This window comes from Xenopus tropicalis, chromosome 8, assembly GCF_000004195.4.
Source record: "Xenopus tropicalis strain Nigerian chromosome 8, UCB_Xtro_10.0, whole genome shotgun sequence".
Classification (NCBI taxonomy): domain Eukaryota; kingdom Metazoa; phylum Chordata; class Amphibia; order Anura; family Pipidae; genus Xenopus; species Xenopus tropicalis.
This window is the reverse complement of record NC_030684.2, coordinates 25,709,725-25,727,311: the sequence shown is the minus strand read 5'-3', so window position 1 is coordinate 25,727,311 and position 17,587 is coordinate 25,709,725. Positions and strand designations below refer to the sequence as shown.

Below are 17,587 nucleotides of genomic sequence, written 5' to 3'. Positions count from 1 at the left end.
CTGCAGGAGGCTCTGCTTGGAGTAAAACTGTGTCTCTCTGCCTCCAAACCTTGCCTCCAAGCCAGAAATTCAAAAATGGGCACCTACCTTGAGGTTACTGGGATCAACATCAAAGGGGGTGGTGAGCAACATGCTGCTAACGAGCCACTGGTTGGGGGTCACTGAGCTAAGGTATTCAAAGGTTTTCGTTTGGAGTCCCAGAAGAGTTTTTAAATGCCACATGCAGATAAAGCCCAACTTCCCGAGCCATATCACAGGAGCGCTCCATAGATAGAGTCCCAAATTGAAAAAGCATTCCAACTGATTATACTTGTGTAAGACGTCCCTGAAAGGGCTCCCACTTTTTCTCCATTATTGCGGTTCTGTTTTCCTCTATGTATGGGACTCTTTTACCTAGTGATCATCTTGTCTTCTGTGATCATCTTGTATTCTGTGTTCTTAGCTGCCCAGTTTCAATCAGGCATAGTGTGAATCTTGGTAACTCTCTATACTTTACCCAAACTGTTATCTCTATTTAACATTATATGTTGCCCAATTTATTTTCAGTATTTGGTTCAACAATATTATCTGAAATGTTGCTATAACATTTGGTCATAGTGTACTAGCTGCTAATGCCGGCCTTTCTGTGGCGCTATTGTTAGAGCACGTCTCTTCAAGATACAAAACTTCCTATGGTTGTTAGTTTGTTTTCCAGGCAAGGCAGTTTTCTGTTAGAATAAGTGCATTAGACTTTAATGTAGTTTGAGCAAGTTATATAAACTTGTGGGTTTGAATCCCACAAGATTTATAAATTTCTATTTATAAAAAAAATGCTTTTTGGTAGACTTGTGATTTATGTTACGGTCTCACAGTGTGTGTAGGTACAAAAGCATGTGTGTGTCTGGCTCTGTGGCGCAATGGATAGCGCATTGGACTTCTAGTTGATGTAAAATATTCAAAGGTTGTGGGTTCGAGTCCCACCAGAGTCGGCTTTTGAATGCCTGGTGCAGGTAAAGGCCAACAGGTCTATACAGGGGTGGGTTCGATTCCCACCGGAGTCGGGTTTAGCATTAGTTGTAGATGAAATGTTGCAATAACATTCAGGCATGGTGCTATCCACCTCACAGGTCACTCCATGCCTCAATAGCTAATGTGTAAGACTTCAAGGCTGTGAGTCTAGCTATACTGATACAGCCTACTTACATTACACTTCAATATAGATAGAGCCAATCACAGCCCTTATTTGGAACTTTTTTCATGATGAGTCACACAAGCATGAAAAAAGTTCCAAATAAGGGCTGTACTTGGCTATTTGGTAGCCCCATGTGGACTGCTGGCCTGCAGGAGGCTCTGCTTGGAGTAAAACTGTGTCTCTGTGCCTCCAAAACTTGCCTCCAAGCCAGAAATTCAAAAATGGGCACCTACTTTGAGGCTACTGGGAGCAACATCAAAGGGGGTGGTGAGCAAAATGCTGCTAATGAGCCACTGGTTGGGGATCACTGAGCTAAGGTATTCAAAGGTTGTTGTTTTCAGTCCCAGAAGAGTTTTTAAATGCCACATGCAGATAAAGCCCAACTTCCCGAGCCATATCACAGGAGCGCTCCATAGATAGAGTCCCAAATTGAAAAAGCATTCCAACTGATTATACTTGTGTAAGACGTCCCTGAAAGGGCTCCCACTTTTTCTCCATTATTGCGGTTCTGTTTTCCTCTATGTATGGGACTCTTTTAGTTAGTGATCATCTTGTATTCTGTGATCATCTTGTATTCTGTGTTCTTAGTTGCCCAGTTTCAATCAGGCATAGTGGTAACTCTGTATACTTTACCCAAACTGTTATTTCAATTTAACATTATATGTTGCCCAATTTATTTTCAGTATTTGGTTCAACAATATTATCTGAAATGTTGCTATAACATTTGGTCATAGTGTACTAGCTGCTAATGCCGGTCATTCTGTGACGCTATTGTTAGAGCACATCTCTTCAAGATGCAAAACTTCCTATGGTTGTTAGTTTGTTTTCCAGGCAAGGCAGTTTTCTGTTAGAATAAGTGCATTAGACTTTAATGTAGTTTGAGCAAGTTATATAAACTTGTGGGTTTGAATCCCACAAGATTTATAAATTTCTATTTATAAAAAAAATGCTTTTTGGTAGACTTGTGATTTATGTTACGGTCTCCAGTGTGTGTAGGTACAAAAGCATGTGTGTGGCTGGCTCTGTGGCGCAATGGATAGCGCATTGGACTTCTAGTTGATGTAAGATATTCAAAGGTTGTGGGTTCGAGTCCCACCAGAGTCGGCTTTTGAATGCCTGGTGCAGGTAAAGGCCAACAGGTCTATACAGGGGTGGGTTCGATTCCCACCGGAGTCGGGTTTAGCATTAGTTGTAGATGAAATGTTGCAATAACATTCAGGCATGGTGCTATCCACCTCACAGGTCACTCCATGCCTCAATAGCTAATGTGTAAGACTTCAAGGCTGTGAGTCTAGCTATACTGATACAGCCTACTTACATTACACTTCAATATAGATAGAGCCAATCACAGCCCTTATTTGGAACTTTTTTCATGATGAGTCACACAAGCATGAAAAAAGTTCCAAATAAGGGCTGTAATTGGCTATTTGGTAGCCCCATGTGGACTGCTGGCCTGCAGGAGGCTCTGCTTGGAGTAAAACTGTGTCTCTGTGCCTCCAAAACTTGCCTCCAAGCCAGAAATTCAAAAATGGGCACCTACTTTGAGGCTACTGGGAGCAACATCAAAGGGGGTGGTGAGCAAAATGCTGCTAATGAGCCACTGGTTGGGGATCACTGAGCTAAGGTATTCAAAGGTTGTTGTTTTCAGTCCCAGAAGAGTTTTTAAATGCCACATGCAGATAAAGCCCAACTTCCCGAGCCATATCACAGGAGCGCTCCATAGATAGTGTCCCAAATTGAAAAAGCATTCCAACTGATTATACTTGTGTAAGACGTCCCTGAAAGGGCTCCCACTTTTTCTCCATTATTGCAGTTCTGTTTTCCTCTATGTATGGGACTCTTTTAGTTAGTGATCATCTTGTCTTCTGTGATCATCTTGTATTCTGTGTTCTTAGTTGCCCAGTTTCAATCAGGCATAGTGGTAACTCTGTATACTTTACCCAAACTGTTATTTCAATTTAACATTATATGTTGCCCAATTTATTTTCAGTATTTGGTTCAACAATATTATCTGAAATGTTGCTATAACATTTGGTCATAGTGTACTAGCTGCTAATGCCGGCCATTCTGTGGCGCTATTGTTGGAGCACGTCTCTTCAAGATACAAAACTTCCTATGGTTGTTAGTGTGTCTTCCAGGCAAGGCAGTTTTCTGTTAGAATAAGTGCATTAGACTTTAATGTAGTTTGAGCAAGTTATATAAACTTGTGGGTTTGAATCCCACAATATTTATAAATTTCTATTTATAAAAAAATGCTTTTAGGTAGACTTGTGATTTACGTTACGGTCTCACAGTGTGTGTAGGTACAAAAGCAAGTGAGTGTCTGGCTCTGTGGCGCAATGGATAGCGCATTGGACTTCTAGTTGATACAAGATATTCAAAGGTTGTGGGTTCGAGTCCCACCAGAGTCGGCTTTTGAATGTCTGGTACAGATAAAGGCCGGCGGGTCTGTACAGGGGTCGGTTCAATTCCCACCAGAGTCGGCTTTAGCATTAGTTGTAGATGAAATGTTGAAGTAACATTCAGGCATGGTGCTGTCCACCTCACAGGTTACTCCATGCCTCAATAGCTAATGTGTAAGACTTCAAGGCTGTGAGTCTAGCTATACTGATACAGCCTACTTACATTACACTTTAATATAGATAGAGCCAATCACAGCCCTTATTTGGAACTTTATCATGATGAGCCACACAAGCATGAAAAAAGTTCCAAATAAGGGCTGTGATTGGCTATGTGATAGCCCCATGTGAACAGCTGGCCTGCAGGAGGCTCTGCTTGGAGTAAAACTGTGTCTCTGTGCCTCCAAAACTTGCCTCCAAGCCAGAAATTCAAAAATGGTCACCTACTTTGAGGTTACTGGAAGCAACATCAAAAGGGGTGGTGAGCAACATGCTGCTAACGAGCCACTGGTTGGGGATCACTGAGCTATGTTATTCAAAGGTTGTACATGTGTGTATCTGGCTCTGTGGCGCAATGGATAGCGCATTGGACTTCTAGTTGATTCAAGATATTTAAAGGTTGTGGGTTCGAGTCCCACCAGAGTCGGCTTTTCAATGCCTGGTACAGATAAAGGCCAACAGGTCTATACAGGGGTGGGTTTGATTCCCACCAGAGTCGGGTTTAGCATTAGTTGTAGATGAAATGTTGCAATAACATTCAGGCATGGTGCTATCCACCTCACAGGTCACTCCATGCCTCAATAGCTAATGTGTAAGACTTCAAGGCTTTGAGTCTAGCTATACTGATACAGAATGCTTAAATTACACTTCAATATAGATAGACCCAATCACAGCCCTTATTTGAAACTTTTTCCTGCCACACAAGCATGAAAAAAGTTCCAAATAAGGGCTGCGATTGGCTATGTGATAGCTCCATGTGGACTGCTGGCCTGCAGGAGGCTCTGCTTGGAGTAAAACTGTGTCTCTGTGCCTCCAAAACTTGCCTCCAAGCCAGAAATTAAAAAATGGGCACCTACTTTGAGGTTACTGGGAGCAACATCAAAAGGGGTGGTGAGCAACATGCTGCTAACGAGCCACTGGTTGCGGATCACTGAGCTAAGGTATTCAAAGGTTTTCAGTCCCGGAAGAGTTTTTAAATGCCACATGCAGATAAAGCCCAACTTCCCAAGTCCCAAATTGAAAAAGCATTCCAACTGATTATACTTGTGTAAGACGTCCCTGAAAGGGCTCCCACTTTTTCTCCATTATTGCGGTTCTGTTTTCCTCTATGTATGGGACTCTATTACCTAGTGATGATCTTGTCTTCTGTGTTCTTAGCTGCCGGTTTCAATCAGGCATAGTGTGAATCTTGGTAACTCTCTATGACCAAGAGAGTGTTTTTAGTTGGCTGTTTTCATTCAGGAAAATCTTGATAACTCGCTACACATTGGCCAAACTGAGAGCAAACTGACAGAATTATCTATTAGCTTTATAAGTTTCCCAATTTATTGCTATTGTTGCTATAACATTAAGTCATACTGAACTGCCCTGCACTGCTGAGTTCTCTGTGGTGCAATAGGTCAGGGTCGCCATCAGTGGGGGGAGAGAGGGTACAATTGTACTGGGCCCCGTGAAATCTTAAAAGGGGGCCAGGTCACGTCAGGAAAGTTACGCAAATTCTGTAAGTTATGCCGAAACAATTTTAGTAACTTCCGCATAAACTGCTTAGAAAGCTAGACTTGAGTAGCTTATATAGCAAGCAAAAGACAAGGCAGAGAAGCTTTACAAGGACAAATGCCACTGACCCCTAATGAATTAAACTTAAGGTAAATTCCATTGCCCCCAATGAACTGACTGACTTATTAGTACTTTCATTTTAACTGTTTGTATGTATTGCTTATTATGGAGTAACATCAGCTGTTTATATTGAGATCTATTTACTGAATTATATCAGTGTCTTCTACATGAACTTTCCAGCAGGGGAATGACTTGTTATTGGGCCCCACAGCAACATAATTAGGTCCCTACATTTAATCCTTCACAATCATGGGGGTTGTTTAATGCCTTCCTGTGATTTTACCTTTCCCTTAAGATTTAGTTGCCCTATAATAATTATCTATATTGTCATATTGCTTTCCTGTGCTTAAGACTTTGCTGGCTCTGTGGCACAATGGAGAGTGTGTTGGCCTTAAAGCAAGGTGTTCAAAGATTGTGGGCTTGAGTCCCACCAACAGAAAATTCTAACCAGTTATACAGCTTAAAATGCAACCCCAGCTCTCTCCTGAATTGGAAAATCCTCTTAATAATTCTGCACAAGTTTTCCGTGGGTTCCAGTTGTTGAACCATCCTGATGTGGGCAGTTGTTGAACCATCCTGATGTGTTGCACTTGCTGGTGGCCTTGCTTTACTAATAAAAAAGCAATGTGTAGCTCTGGAATAGGTGTTATATGTAGGGTTCATTTAAATATGTTTTATGCTAGGGCTGGAAATGTAGAGCCATAATAGCCATTGGCTTGGGGTAGTTTCTCCAGGGTGGGCTGCTGCCATCTTTACCCAGACATCCCCTGTGCCTTTTCAGACTTGGCACATACATAGTACAGAACTCATGGGAAAAGTTATGTGCAAGGGATGCCTGGAGCGCTGGGTAGAAGATGGCAGAGGCCCAACCTGGAAAAATCTACCCCAGGCTGAGCACCACCCAAACTTGTTCTTTTAAGAAGAACAAAACCCCACACTTAACCAACAAAGTGCTCCCTTTCCCAAACCACTGCAAACTTGCTCCCCAAAACAGCCCGGCGCCCCTGCACCAGTCAGTTCCTCTGGGATTGGTGGCTGCTTCATTTCTGCTCCTGCTCTATGTGGCAGATTGCTGAGCCGGATCATGCACACTGGAACACTCCAGCACCAAACCAACATCCTGGAGCCAGGAAATGGAAGTGAATCCGCTGGACACGGTGGCAAAAAATACCATGGTGTAACTATGCCTCAGGAAGACTAGAATGGGGGTGCTGAGTTACAATGGTTAAGAAGGGGCCCTATGTTGGCTCTGTAAGATCAAAATGTAGGTGTTTAACTGCACAGCCTTTCTGCTCCCAATCACGATGCATCAGTCCCCAAAGGCTCACCGCCTGGCCTTTTGGTATATTGTAAAGCAGTGCACCCCAACCAGTGGCTCGGGGGCAACATGTTGCTCACCAACCCCTTGGATGTTGCTCTCAGTGTCCCCAAACCAGGTAGTTATTTTTGAATTCCTGGCTTGGTGGCAAGTTTAGGTTGAATAAAAACAAGATTTACTACCAAATAAAGCCCCCTGTAAGCTGATGCATAGAGGCCCCTAATAGCCAATCTTAGCCCTTATTTGGCTCCTCCAAAAACTTTTATGGTGCTTGTGTTGCTCTCCAAGTCTTTTTACATTTGACTGTGGCTCTCGAGGAAGAAAGGTTGGGGATCCCTGTTGTAAAGGAAGAGGAGAGCACCTTCATGCAGATTCACTGCTTCAAAAATATTTTTATTTCAAGCCACTGCTCACAACATGTTTCGGGTTGCATAGTGCCCAGTTCTCCCAATTCCTACTGCCAATAACCATGAGCAGGATAAGTGAAGGGGCGCTGTGCTTTCCATTTATGTGGAAAAATACATACACATATGTATATAATGGTTATGCTACGTGTATCTGGAATGTTTAATGGCTGTTGTCAATTAGGGGTTTGCAAGTTGTAGTTCAACAAGAGCTGCAGGTTTGCATCTCTGATTTATGTAATCACTTTCTCAGTTTAGGGTCTCCTGATCTCAAACCAACAACATTTGCATTCCAGGGACCTTCACCTGCATATTCACTACAGAAAGAGAAAAGTGTGATTTGCAAAGCATAAAAGGACTGAGACTGGGTTTTGAAATGATTAAGGAGTTTTGAGGTGGGTCAGGGGGGTGATCACTCCTTTAAAGGTTTTTTGGGTTTTCATTGGTGACCCATGCTACTTGTTATGAGGGCCCACCACCCAGGGAACCCTGGTTAACAGCCCGGTAATTTGGCCCTGCTAACTTAGTAATATAGGGGCCCATGCATTTACTTTATCATTAGAAATCGAATTTGGGTATTAGTTACTCTTTGAATTTTGTGTCAGACAAAACCATGACACAAACAAAACTGCTGCAGAACTAGTTAGGTGCTTCCTTGTTCAAGATCCTAAAAGTTACATGTTGAGGCAAACTTTCCCTTTAAATAAGCCAGAATATTTTCCAAGTGCGTGTCTTGTTCCACATGTTTTCCCTGGTAAGTAGGATGATTGCCATGCACAACTGCTCGGGGAAATGACGCGGAATCAGCAACTGTTTGTTGAACTCACAATCACAGCACACTCTCTAAATTGCTTATGCAACTTTATAAACAGTTATTTGCAAACCCCTTTCAAAACGCGACTCTGGTGGGACTCGAACCCACAACCTTTGAATTCCTTCATTCATCTAGAAGTCCAATGCGCTATCCATTGCGCCACAGAGCCAGCTGGCTTTTGCTCTGTATTACAGCAGTCAGACTCTGTTCTGTAGTCGTGTCGTGCACTCTGCCGACTTCCCTAAATCCCACGTTATTTATTTCCCCAGCAGAGAGCACTTATTTGTCACTAGTTACTTGCAATAAAAAATGTACTTTTATTACATTTTTTATGTAGTCTTAATAACGCACTATACAATGCCCAGTTATCTCTCTGTAGCTTTATATTAGTGATATACGAGGTGGACAATACCGGTGATGTTGCTCATTGCAGCCAATCAGATGCTCTGCTTTGGTTTTCTAACTTTTGAAATCTAATTTCTGATTGGTTGCCCTGGGCAATATCACTGGTAATGCTTCCACTTTTTATACAGCATAATATATATACCCCTAAGATGCAAGGCTTTCTAAGATTGTGAGTCCGAATCCTACCCAAGGTAAACTTTGTATCTAGCCATGATGGTACACTTGGTTATTAGGCTCAATGATCAGCACATTAGAACAAATTGCACAGTTGTGGGCTAGATTCTGTTGTCTTTGGTGCTCCTACTTATTGGTGATTGGGTGCCACTTAGCTTACTTACGTTTTGTAGCTTAAATTCTTTATGTCATAAAGAAATACTTGTAAGGGTAAGTGTGATGTACTGTATAATCTCAGAGTGTGTTTTTCCATGCTAGTGACTGGCTCTGTGGCGCAATGGATAGCGCATTGGACTTCTAGTTGATCTTACTAAGTTATTCAAAGGTTGTGGTTTCGAATCCCACCAGAGTCAGCTTTTAAATGCTTTGCGCAGATAAAGTCCAACTTGTGAGTCATTGTTCTATATGTGATCCTCTTCCTGAGCCATTTGATAGTGTCACTGGGCAGTTACAAAGTGAGAGTCTTTTTCTGTGCTTCTGACCCTTCCAGTAAAAATGAACCAGCCCGGGGAAATTAATAAAGAAGCGTCTTGCCGCCATCTTATTTAGATTTTCCAGATGGTGCTGCTGTAACAGCAACTTTACTGGGATATGAATTTTTTCCCCAGAAAGCAGTAATGGCCTATGGAATAAACTTATGAATTCAGGTCAATGGGTTTTGATACATCTTGTCCTTTAAAAATAGCGATTTTCTGGTCGTCTGGCTCTATGGCGCGGTGGGTTGCATCTTGGGCTGCTAGGACATGCTATTCAATAGTTGAGAGTTCAAGTCCCACCAAGGTCTTCTTTAAAAACAGTAACCTTAGGTGACACATGCAATTTGGCCAGTTCAGATTGGTTCATATATGACCCTCCTTCTTGAGCTGTTTGATAACTCACTATACATTGCCCAGTGAGGAGCACCAGCCTGGGTACAGTTTGAAATGCAACCCCGGACGTCCCCTGAACTGGAAAATCCTGCTGGGCAAGGGCCACATCAAGATGGGAATTGATGCCCTCCTCATAATTCTGCACAAGGTTCCAGTTGTTGAACCAGCCTGATATGGGCAACGTTGCACTTGATGGCCTTGCTTTACTGATAGCAAGCAATGTGCCGCTCTGGAATTTGTGTTATATGTAGGGTTCCTATAACTATGTTTTATGCGAGAGATGGAAATGTAGATTCACAATAGCCATTGGCTTTGGGTAGTTTCTCCAGGGTGGGCTGCTGCCATCTTCCCAGACATTCCCTGTGCCTTTTTGGACTTGGCACAGAACTCATGGGAAAATTTATGTGGAAATAATGCCTAAGAAGCTGGGTAGAAGATGGCGGTGACCCCACCCCCCGAAGAAAGCTTTCACAGGCCTGGCACCACCTGGTAGCCATTTGATTTCTGTTCCCTTGCTCTTTGAGGCAGATTTGTGAGCCAATTCAAATGCCCTGGAACACACAGTGCTAAATCTGCATCTAATGGTAACCAGAGCCAGGGAACAGAAGTGAATCGGCTGAACGCAGTAGCCAAAAATGCTATAGCGTAACTCTGTTTCAGGAAGACTAGAAAGGTATAAAATTACATTTTTTTATTTGTAAAAATGTATTTTTTACACCAAAACTACTGTGAATAATATATTTATTTAGGGACACATAATCCCGTCTATTTTCCAAATAATGGGATTTAGGGAAGTCAGCAGAATGCAGTCATAACATGACTACAGAACAGAGTCTGACTGCTTTTAGTACAACACAGAAGCAGGCTCTGTGGCACAATGGATAGCACCTTGGGTTTCTTACTAAACGATGGTATTCAAAGGTTGTGGGTTTGAGCCTCACTGGAGTCCTGTTTTGAAAAGGGACTACTAAAATTAGCCCTGTTGCTTCAGCCATTTAGAGAGTTCAACAAACAGTTGCCGAGTTCGGGTCATTTCACTGACCAGTCGTGCGAAGCAATCGTCCCACTCACCGGGGAGAATATGAGGAACAAGAGACGCACTCGCTGGAACGTATTCTGGCTTATTTAAATGAAAAGTTTTCTTAGCATGTAACTTTTAGGATCTTATGTCTTGTCTGACATAAAATTCAAAGAGTAAGTAAAACCCAAAATAGAATTCTAATGATAGGGGAAATGCATACAGGGCTGCTACCAGTAATCATGGGCCCCCATATTACTAATTTATTATTAGATTGCACTTAACCTGGGTTTTCAGGGTGGTGGGCCCTCATAACAAGTAGCATCCCCTTCAAAGGTGTGCCCAGACCTACCTACACCACTCCATAATCATGCCAAAACCATGCCCATTCCCACACACACCCCACCCCTTTCACCATCTGCAAATCAAACATTTCTGTAGTGAATATGAAGGTGAAGCCCCCGGAAAGAACATGTTACTGGCATGTTTGGAGAAGAGAACAAGAGACCCCAATTTTTTCATGTAAATGGAAAGCACAGCGCACATGCTCTCTTGCTCATGGTTTTTGGCAGTAGGAAACTTTGTGGGAGGGCAGAATTTAGGGGGGCTACACTTCTCTGCTACCTCTGCTTAGAGCTGCTGTATTAAGGAAAAAGTAGGCAAGGGTAAAGGGGTGCTTTTATATATATATATATATACTGTATATATATATATATTATAATATATATCTTATATATATATATATATATATAATCTGTATCTCTGTGACTGCGCTCTGTCACATGTTCATGTGCATATGAGATAGAACAAAAGAGATGTTGTGTAAATGATTACTCTAGTGCACAATATTTATTTCCCAAATAACAATATTTTAATATTTTCCTTTTCCATAATTATCTGTATACCGCTGCCACCTAGTGGAAAATTCACCCAGTGGCAATATAGAAGCTGTTAGTGCAAGGTTATTCAAGGGCACTATAGACTTGGCAGTCCACAAAATATTGCAATTCGTGTGGCTGCGCGAGATTTTGTGGGATGAAAAGAAATAAAATAAAAAATCCGAATCCGTAGCTTTATGGCATATCTCTGTACAGGCTATGAGCAAATTTAGGGGCTGTTCCTGCTGAATTGTGCTTAGTACTTCCATCTTACTGTTTCCATCAGACAAACTGACAATAAAAAGTGAATGGAAAAATCAGATTTTATTTGTGGGGGTGAAACTGGAGTTCTGCGGATCCCAATTTTAGTCCATTTTCCAGAACATATTAAATAACCTTTTCTCTGCAACGAGCAAGTCTAGGTGGTTCCAGTGTGGAGCTGTACAGCTGCATCTCTCCATAGTCCCACAAGCCTCTGGGGCAGCTCCTGCACAAAACTGCTTTGGAGAATGGCACCTCAACAACAACCTCGACAATTTGGCAGCTCCTGTTTATATGTATGAATGTAAAAATAAAGATGCAAAGAACAGAAAGTTCTGATGATACAATAAGCTGCAGCACTAGGGTCCAAGGTTCAATCCTCCCACATTCCAAAACATACAGGTAGGTTTGGGGCCACCATTAGTAATCATACTATTTAGTTAACAGGGCGTAAACCATGTAAATTTAGGGGCCCAATGATCTTGCTGTGAGGCCCAATAATTAGTCAGTAATAGATCATAAAAATAGCAAAAATAATTAATGTGCTAACAAGTCAGTATTTTAATTGGGGGTCAGTAGAATTATATTAAGTCATGTAAGTTTCTTTAAAACATAACATTAATTTTTAATAAGTTGCGTAAATTGCGTAAGCGTAGGGGCCTAATAAAGTTGTTGTGCAGCCCAATAATCAGTGATTCCCCACCTGGAAGTTCATGTTGGAGTTGCTGATATAAATCAGTAAATACATCTCAATATAAACAGCTGATGTTACTCCATAATAAGCAGTTCATATAAATAGTTAAAATGAATAATTAATGTGCTCATTGGTGATCAGTGGACTTTGTCCCTGCAAAGCTTCGCTGCATTTTGCTTGATATGCAAGTTCCTTAAGTTTCTAGGCAAGTTATGTGGTTTTCTAGGCAGTTTTTGCGGAAGTTACATAAATTGCGTAGGATTTAGTGTAACTTTATATATAAGTTACAGGAGTGGGCCAAGCCAACCGGGGGCCCTAGGCCACCTCGCCCCTGCACTTTCCCTCCCCCTCGCGTGTCCTTTGGTGGCGTGCATATGCAGTTCATCAAATGCACACGGGGGGGGGGCTGGGTGCGCTGGGTCATCACCCCCACCACGTAAGCGGCGGGGGCAATGACAAAGGAGCGCGGACTAGGGGTAGGCAGGAGAGGCTCCTGCCTGGTGCCCCCCAATCGTTGCGCCCTAGGCAGCTGCCTCTTTTGCCTACCCCTAGTTCCGGCCCTGCCTGGCACAGCTGTGCCTCTCTTTCTGATGGCAGCCCTGGAACCATTCATTAACGTACTAAGTGCATATGTTTTCAACATGAGTCATTTATCAGGCTGATTTTTAAAGGCAAACTTCAACATATATAATACAATACAATTCTTGACATTCTGTATATACTGTACATTGGCTATATACATGTAAACAGATTATATAATACTGAACATATAGTATAGATATAGGTTTAATATAAATATAAATGTGAAATTGTGGCTGTCAAAATGTGAGACCTCTCTCTCTAAAGGTAAATAGATTTTTAGACTCTGAAAAGCTCCCAGTTCCAAAGTGTGGTTGATGCAGCATGTAAGGCTAATGTGCCACGGAGCGAGTTAGTTGCCCGCAATGCTCTCCTACTACCGTGGGTGACTCCACCGGCGACTTCTGTTATTGCTGGTGGAAAGGCATTTTAGAACGGTTAAAGGCCCAAGTATCGCTTCTCCTTTACAAAAACATGCAAAGTTGCCTGCAGGAGATATTTCGTGGTAGCAGAGATCTATCGCAGGCAACTAACTCACTCTGAGGGACATTAGCCTAAACCTACCTGCTTTGGGGGCAATCTGTGTTCTTAAGTAACAAAAGGATGCGGTGTCCAACCAGAATCTGCTGACCTGCATGTAAATTGCTGTAAGATACTATCAGACAATAGTAGGCTACCTTTGAAGGAGAAGGAAAAGTCGAATCAGTGAGGGAAGCCAAAATCTTAGGCACCCCCCAGTGACTGTAATTACTTACCCCATACCCCGGGCTGGTGCTCCTGTTAGGTGAAAACTTCCCCAGCCTGGGGATCTGCCAGTGAGCTCTTCTTCCTGCTTTTTCTTTGCTCGCTACCCTGAGGCCAATGCATACCCAGTGAAGTGGCTTTTCACTCTACTGTGTGGGCATAAAAAGGAGTGGTGCTCACTGGAGGAACCCCAGGCCGCCGTAGTTTTCTGCTAACAGGAGCAGTGGCTGGGGTATCAGATAAGTGAATACAATCACTGGGGTTGCCTAACTTTGCCCAACACAGTGATTGTGACTTTACTTCTCATTTAAACGCAGCCTTCAAAATGCCCGCAAATTGTCCCATGTACCATTGCCCTCTGCATCAGACACAGATGGCAAGTTTTGTACTCTGGCTACATCTGGCACAGTCTATTGCTTAGGTTATAGGATTTGCTGCCACGATTTGGAATGTGGAAACCCATCTGGGGCTGAAAGCAGCCTTGGGTGTGTACCTCTTGGCAACTGAGGGACTAAAATACGAGGCCACGTGTTTAGATTAATATTAAGGCACAGCGGTGTCAACATTTTACTGTGGCTATGGTGAGGTTAGCTAAGTGGCCAACCTCCTCAAGGATAACACTGTCTTCCTGATTGCCTTCTAAAACATGATGAAAAGAAAAGGAGCAGGAGTGCATTCATAGACAAGATTTGCCCTGGCAAGAAGATATTGTTTTAACAGAGTGAGACCAAAGGAGTAAACTTTGCCTACATCACAACACCAAATAGAGCAAATGTTCGTATCATTTAAACCATGGCTGAAGGATTGCTCTGTGCATGGCCATGTCTTGTTGTCCGATAGCTTTTACTAATCCAGTAAGTTCTCCATGCCTTCTGAATGACAGTGGCTGCATGGTTTTTGCGCTGAAAGAGCTGCTTCCTAGCTTTTTCCCTCTCCACCAGTTGTAGTCTTGCCTCTAAGGGGATGAGCTCAATATCTACATTTTGCCAGTTAGAAGTCAAATTCCCTTCCCTTAAAATGACCATAGGCGATAAGGGTTTTATGGATTCCCCAAATCCAACATAACTAGCCATAGAGTCTAAATATTTACTGTCACTGGTTGTTTGCCTGGTGTGCCTAGACATGGAGGATTTTAAGGCAGATGAACTCTGATATGCCATTCCTGGAGGCTTATGTGTTTCTGTTAAAGGTCTCTGTTCTTTTTTGGCAGAGCTACTTTTTTTTTCTCGACATACTCTGCTTGGGGTTTCACAGGGTTCGGGTGAAGTAATGCAGTCCGCCCTTCCTTGGATAACAACCCTTGATTCTTTTTCACTCTGTGACAATCTTACACCTTCGCTACAAGCTCCAGTTTTAGAGGTACCTGTGGCTATTCTTCTGCCTTTCTTTGTTCCTTTTTTCTTCCGTTCCTCCTCTGTTTGGATCACGGAGTTTGAAGTTTCTCTTTCACTGACACACAGCCTATTATCACTAGACTCTCTCTGTCTGTGACTTCCCTTTCTTTCTTCTCTGTGTGATTTTTTTCTGCTCTCCTTTTGGATGAGGTCCTCAATTCTGTGGACAACAACATCTGGAGATTCCATACGATGTCTGGAGATTCTCCTATTTTGCGTATGTTTATGGCTGGGGTTATCATCCCAATTCATCTCTATAGGTGTTTCATTTCCCAGTGATGATGACTGTGCATTAGATGTTCCACTGGGACTTATTCTTGTTTGTACGCTATTTATATTTTCATTTTCTGGGGGAGAGCTTTGTACACAAGCTGTTCTTCTTTGGTTCTTTCCAGTGGGTTTACTGTTCTGTTCTAAGTGTTTTAAATGCTTAGGTTCTATATTTTTATTGTCCACTTGGTGATCACATTCTCTATCCTCTGAGTTTCCAACTGCTTCACCATGCCATTCATGCACAATCTCATTTGTAATTTGTTGATTTGATTTATTTTGCCTCTCCATAAGATTTTCATCTCTTTGCTTGCACTCAGTTTGTCCCACTCGCACTTTATGCCTGTTATCACCCTCCCTTTTTTTGGCTGCTGCACCCTTCCTTAATTGCTCATGCTTCATTAACAGGTTCTTCCTTTCCTGAAAGGCCCTCCGTACTTTATGGCCTTTGTATACTGCCTGAATTTTGGACGCTGCAATGTCCTGAATGGCAGCGATAGAAAGGGCACCGTGTTCTAACATGAACTGTATCACTTCTTGGTGTCCACCAAGTAAAGCATAGTCTAGGGGTGTATATCTTTCTTCTGTGTTTTCCATTTGATTAGGAAAAGCACTGTAGCCTAGAAGAAGCTTTACAGCATCCAAATAGCCATTATTACATGACCAGTGCAAAGCTGTGCGGCCATTTTTGTCTTGGATGTTGGGATCCGCCTTGTTTTCCATTAGGACCTCCATACAGCCTATATAGCCACCATAAGCTGCACACTGCAAGGGTGTCCTGCCTTCATAGTCTTGAGCATCTGGGTTTATATTGTTTTCTATTAAAATTTGGCAGACATTAGCATTTCCTCCTAATGCTGCCCAATGGAGAGGAGAGCGCCCATCTTTGTCTACAAGGTGCACTTTTGCACCGCCTTTAACAAGGGTAGCGATCACCTCTCTGTGGCCCATTTCACAAGCTCTAAACAGTGGTGTATGTTTCATGACATCCACAGCATCAACTTGAGCTCCATTTTCTAGCAGAATGCGAACAGTGGTTATCTGCCCAGATAATGAGGCTGCATGCAGGGCAGTTCCTCCATATTTATCTGTTCTGTTGACCTCTAATTCATGGTCTAGCTCTAACATAGTTCTCACTACTTCATCACTGCCTTTGCCAGCAGCCCACATAAATGCAGTTCTACCTTCCAAATCCGCCTCATCCCTCACGGAAGGGTGAGATAACAGCACTCGTACTGTGTCTGGGCAATTTCCCTGAGCAGCATAATGCAGAGGAGTTGCGCCCTGGCTGTCAGAAGGAATATTAGGGGAGTTATTTCTTTCAAGAAGTAGGTGGGCGATGGGAGTGTGGCCTAGCAGTGCTGCCCAGTGTAAGGGAGTACGAAAGAGGTTATCATATGGCGCTACATTGCAACCCCTATAGGAAGTCAGAAGACGTACTACTTCTTGGTTACCATCTCCCACAGCAAGATGAAGAGGTGTGCGGCCTTCATAGTCCTGCCAGTTGAGGAGGGATTCCGTAGGGGCTGCTTCAAGCAAACAACGCACAGTTAAAGCTGCTTCTGGATCTTTGTGACCTGCTGCCCAATGAAGAGGAATCTTTCCTTCTGTGTCAGGAATGCCAATATTGGACCCGTGGCGCACTAACAGGCGGACATGTCGTGGCCTGTTGTAATAGGCACTCCAGTGAAGGGCTGTCTGTTTCCGCTGATCCTGAGCATCAACCTGACCAGGTGGCGTGTATTTTAGCAGCAGAGCCAGACATCTTGTATCTTGGTGGCGGGTAGAAAGATGCACCGCTGTAATATCACGCAAATCACGATGGGTGCAGTCAGCCTTTCGGGACAGAAGGAGCTTTAGCAAGCGATGGTTGCCAGTCTGGGCAGCTAGATGTAGCGCCGTCCTTCCACTCCTATCAGAGCGGTTTACTTGCGCGCCATGTTTGAGCAGGGCTTCCGCGCAGTTCCTCCTGTCGCCCAGGACACTGTACATCAAAGGTGTTCTTCCCAACTGGTCCTCTTGGTCAATAAGTTCTGGACTAGAACCAATAAGTTTCAACAATGTCGCCTTGTCCCCTGTCACAGCAGCTGCTTGCACAGGGGAGGCCAGGGAGGAACCCTGGGGTGGGTTACTCATAATAGAACTAGAACACTGCCCCAGAGTCTCTATGGTAAGTCCCAATCCTCGGAGTCTCTACAAGAACAGCCGCCAGGGCTTACTAAGTCTTTATGGTAGTGCGAGAAGACCTACCCGCTCTACTTTGATCGTTTCTATGGCAACGGGCGGTCTGTTCCCCAGCTCCCTTCTAGGATTCCCAGCTTGCGCATGCGCTCCTGAAACAGAGCGGCGGTAATCTCGC

At 43.2% G+C, this 17,587-nt stretch overlaps 1 protein-coding gene and 4 non-coding genes across 5 annotated transcripts; 3 read left to right on the top strand and 2 right to left on the bottom strand.

Moving 5' to 3' along the window:
- The first annotated feature begins 882 nt into the window (after positions 1-882).
- On the top strand, positions 883-968 carry trnar-ucu. The gene is given in 2 exon segments: positions 883-919; positions 933-968. It is a non-coding gene; the product is annotated as a tRNA-Arg (tRNA).
- Positions 969-2,189: 1,221 nt separating this feature from the next.
- trnar-ucu lies at positions 2,190-2,275 on the top strand. Its single transcript is given in 2 exon segments — positions 2,190-2,226; positions 2,240-2,275. It is a non-coding gene; the product is annotated as a tRNA-Arg (tRNA).
- A 1,221-nt stretch (positions 2,276-3,496) lies between these two features.
- On the top strand, positions 3,497-3,582 carry trnar-ucu. The gene is given in 2 exon segments: positions 3,497-3,533; positions 3,547-3,582. It is a non-coding gene; the product is annotated as a tRNA-Arg (tRNA).
- A 4,443-nt stretch (positions 3,583-8,025) lies between these two features.
- trnar-ucu lies at positions 8,026-8,111 on the bottom strand. Its single transcript is given in 2 exon segments — positions 8,026-8,061; positions 8,075-8,111. It is a non-coding gene; the product is annotated as a tRNA-Arg (tRNA).
- Positions 8,112-12,900: 4,789 nt separating this feature from the next.
- Positions 12,901-17,559, bottom strand: invs (inversin). The gene has a single exon (XM_002939590.5). The coding sequence runs from the start codon at positions 17,362-17,364 to the stop codon at positions 14,350-14,352; it is 3,015 nt and encodes a 1,004-aa protein (XP_002939636.1). The 5' UTR covers positions 17,365-17,559; the 3' UTR covers positions 12,901-14,349.
- Positions 17,560-17,587: the final 28 nt, after the last annotated feature.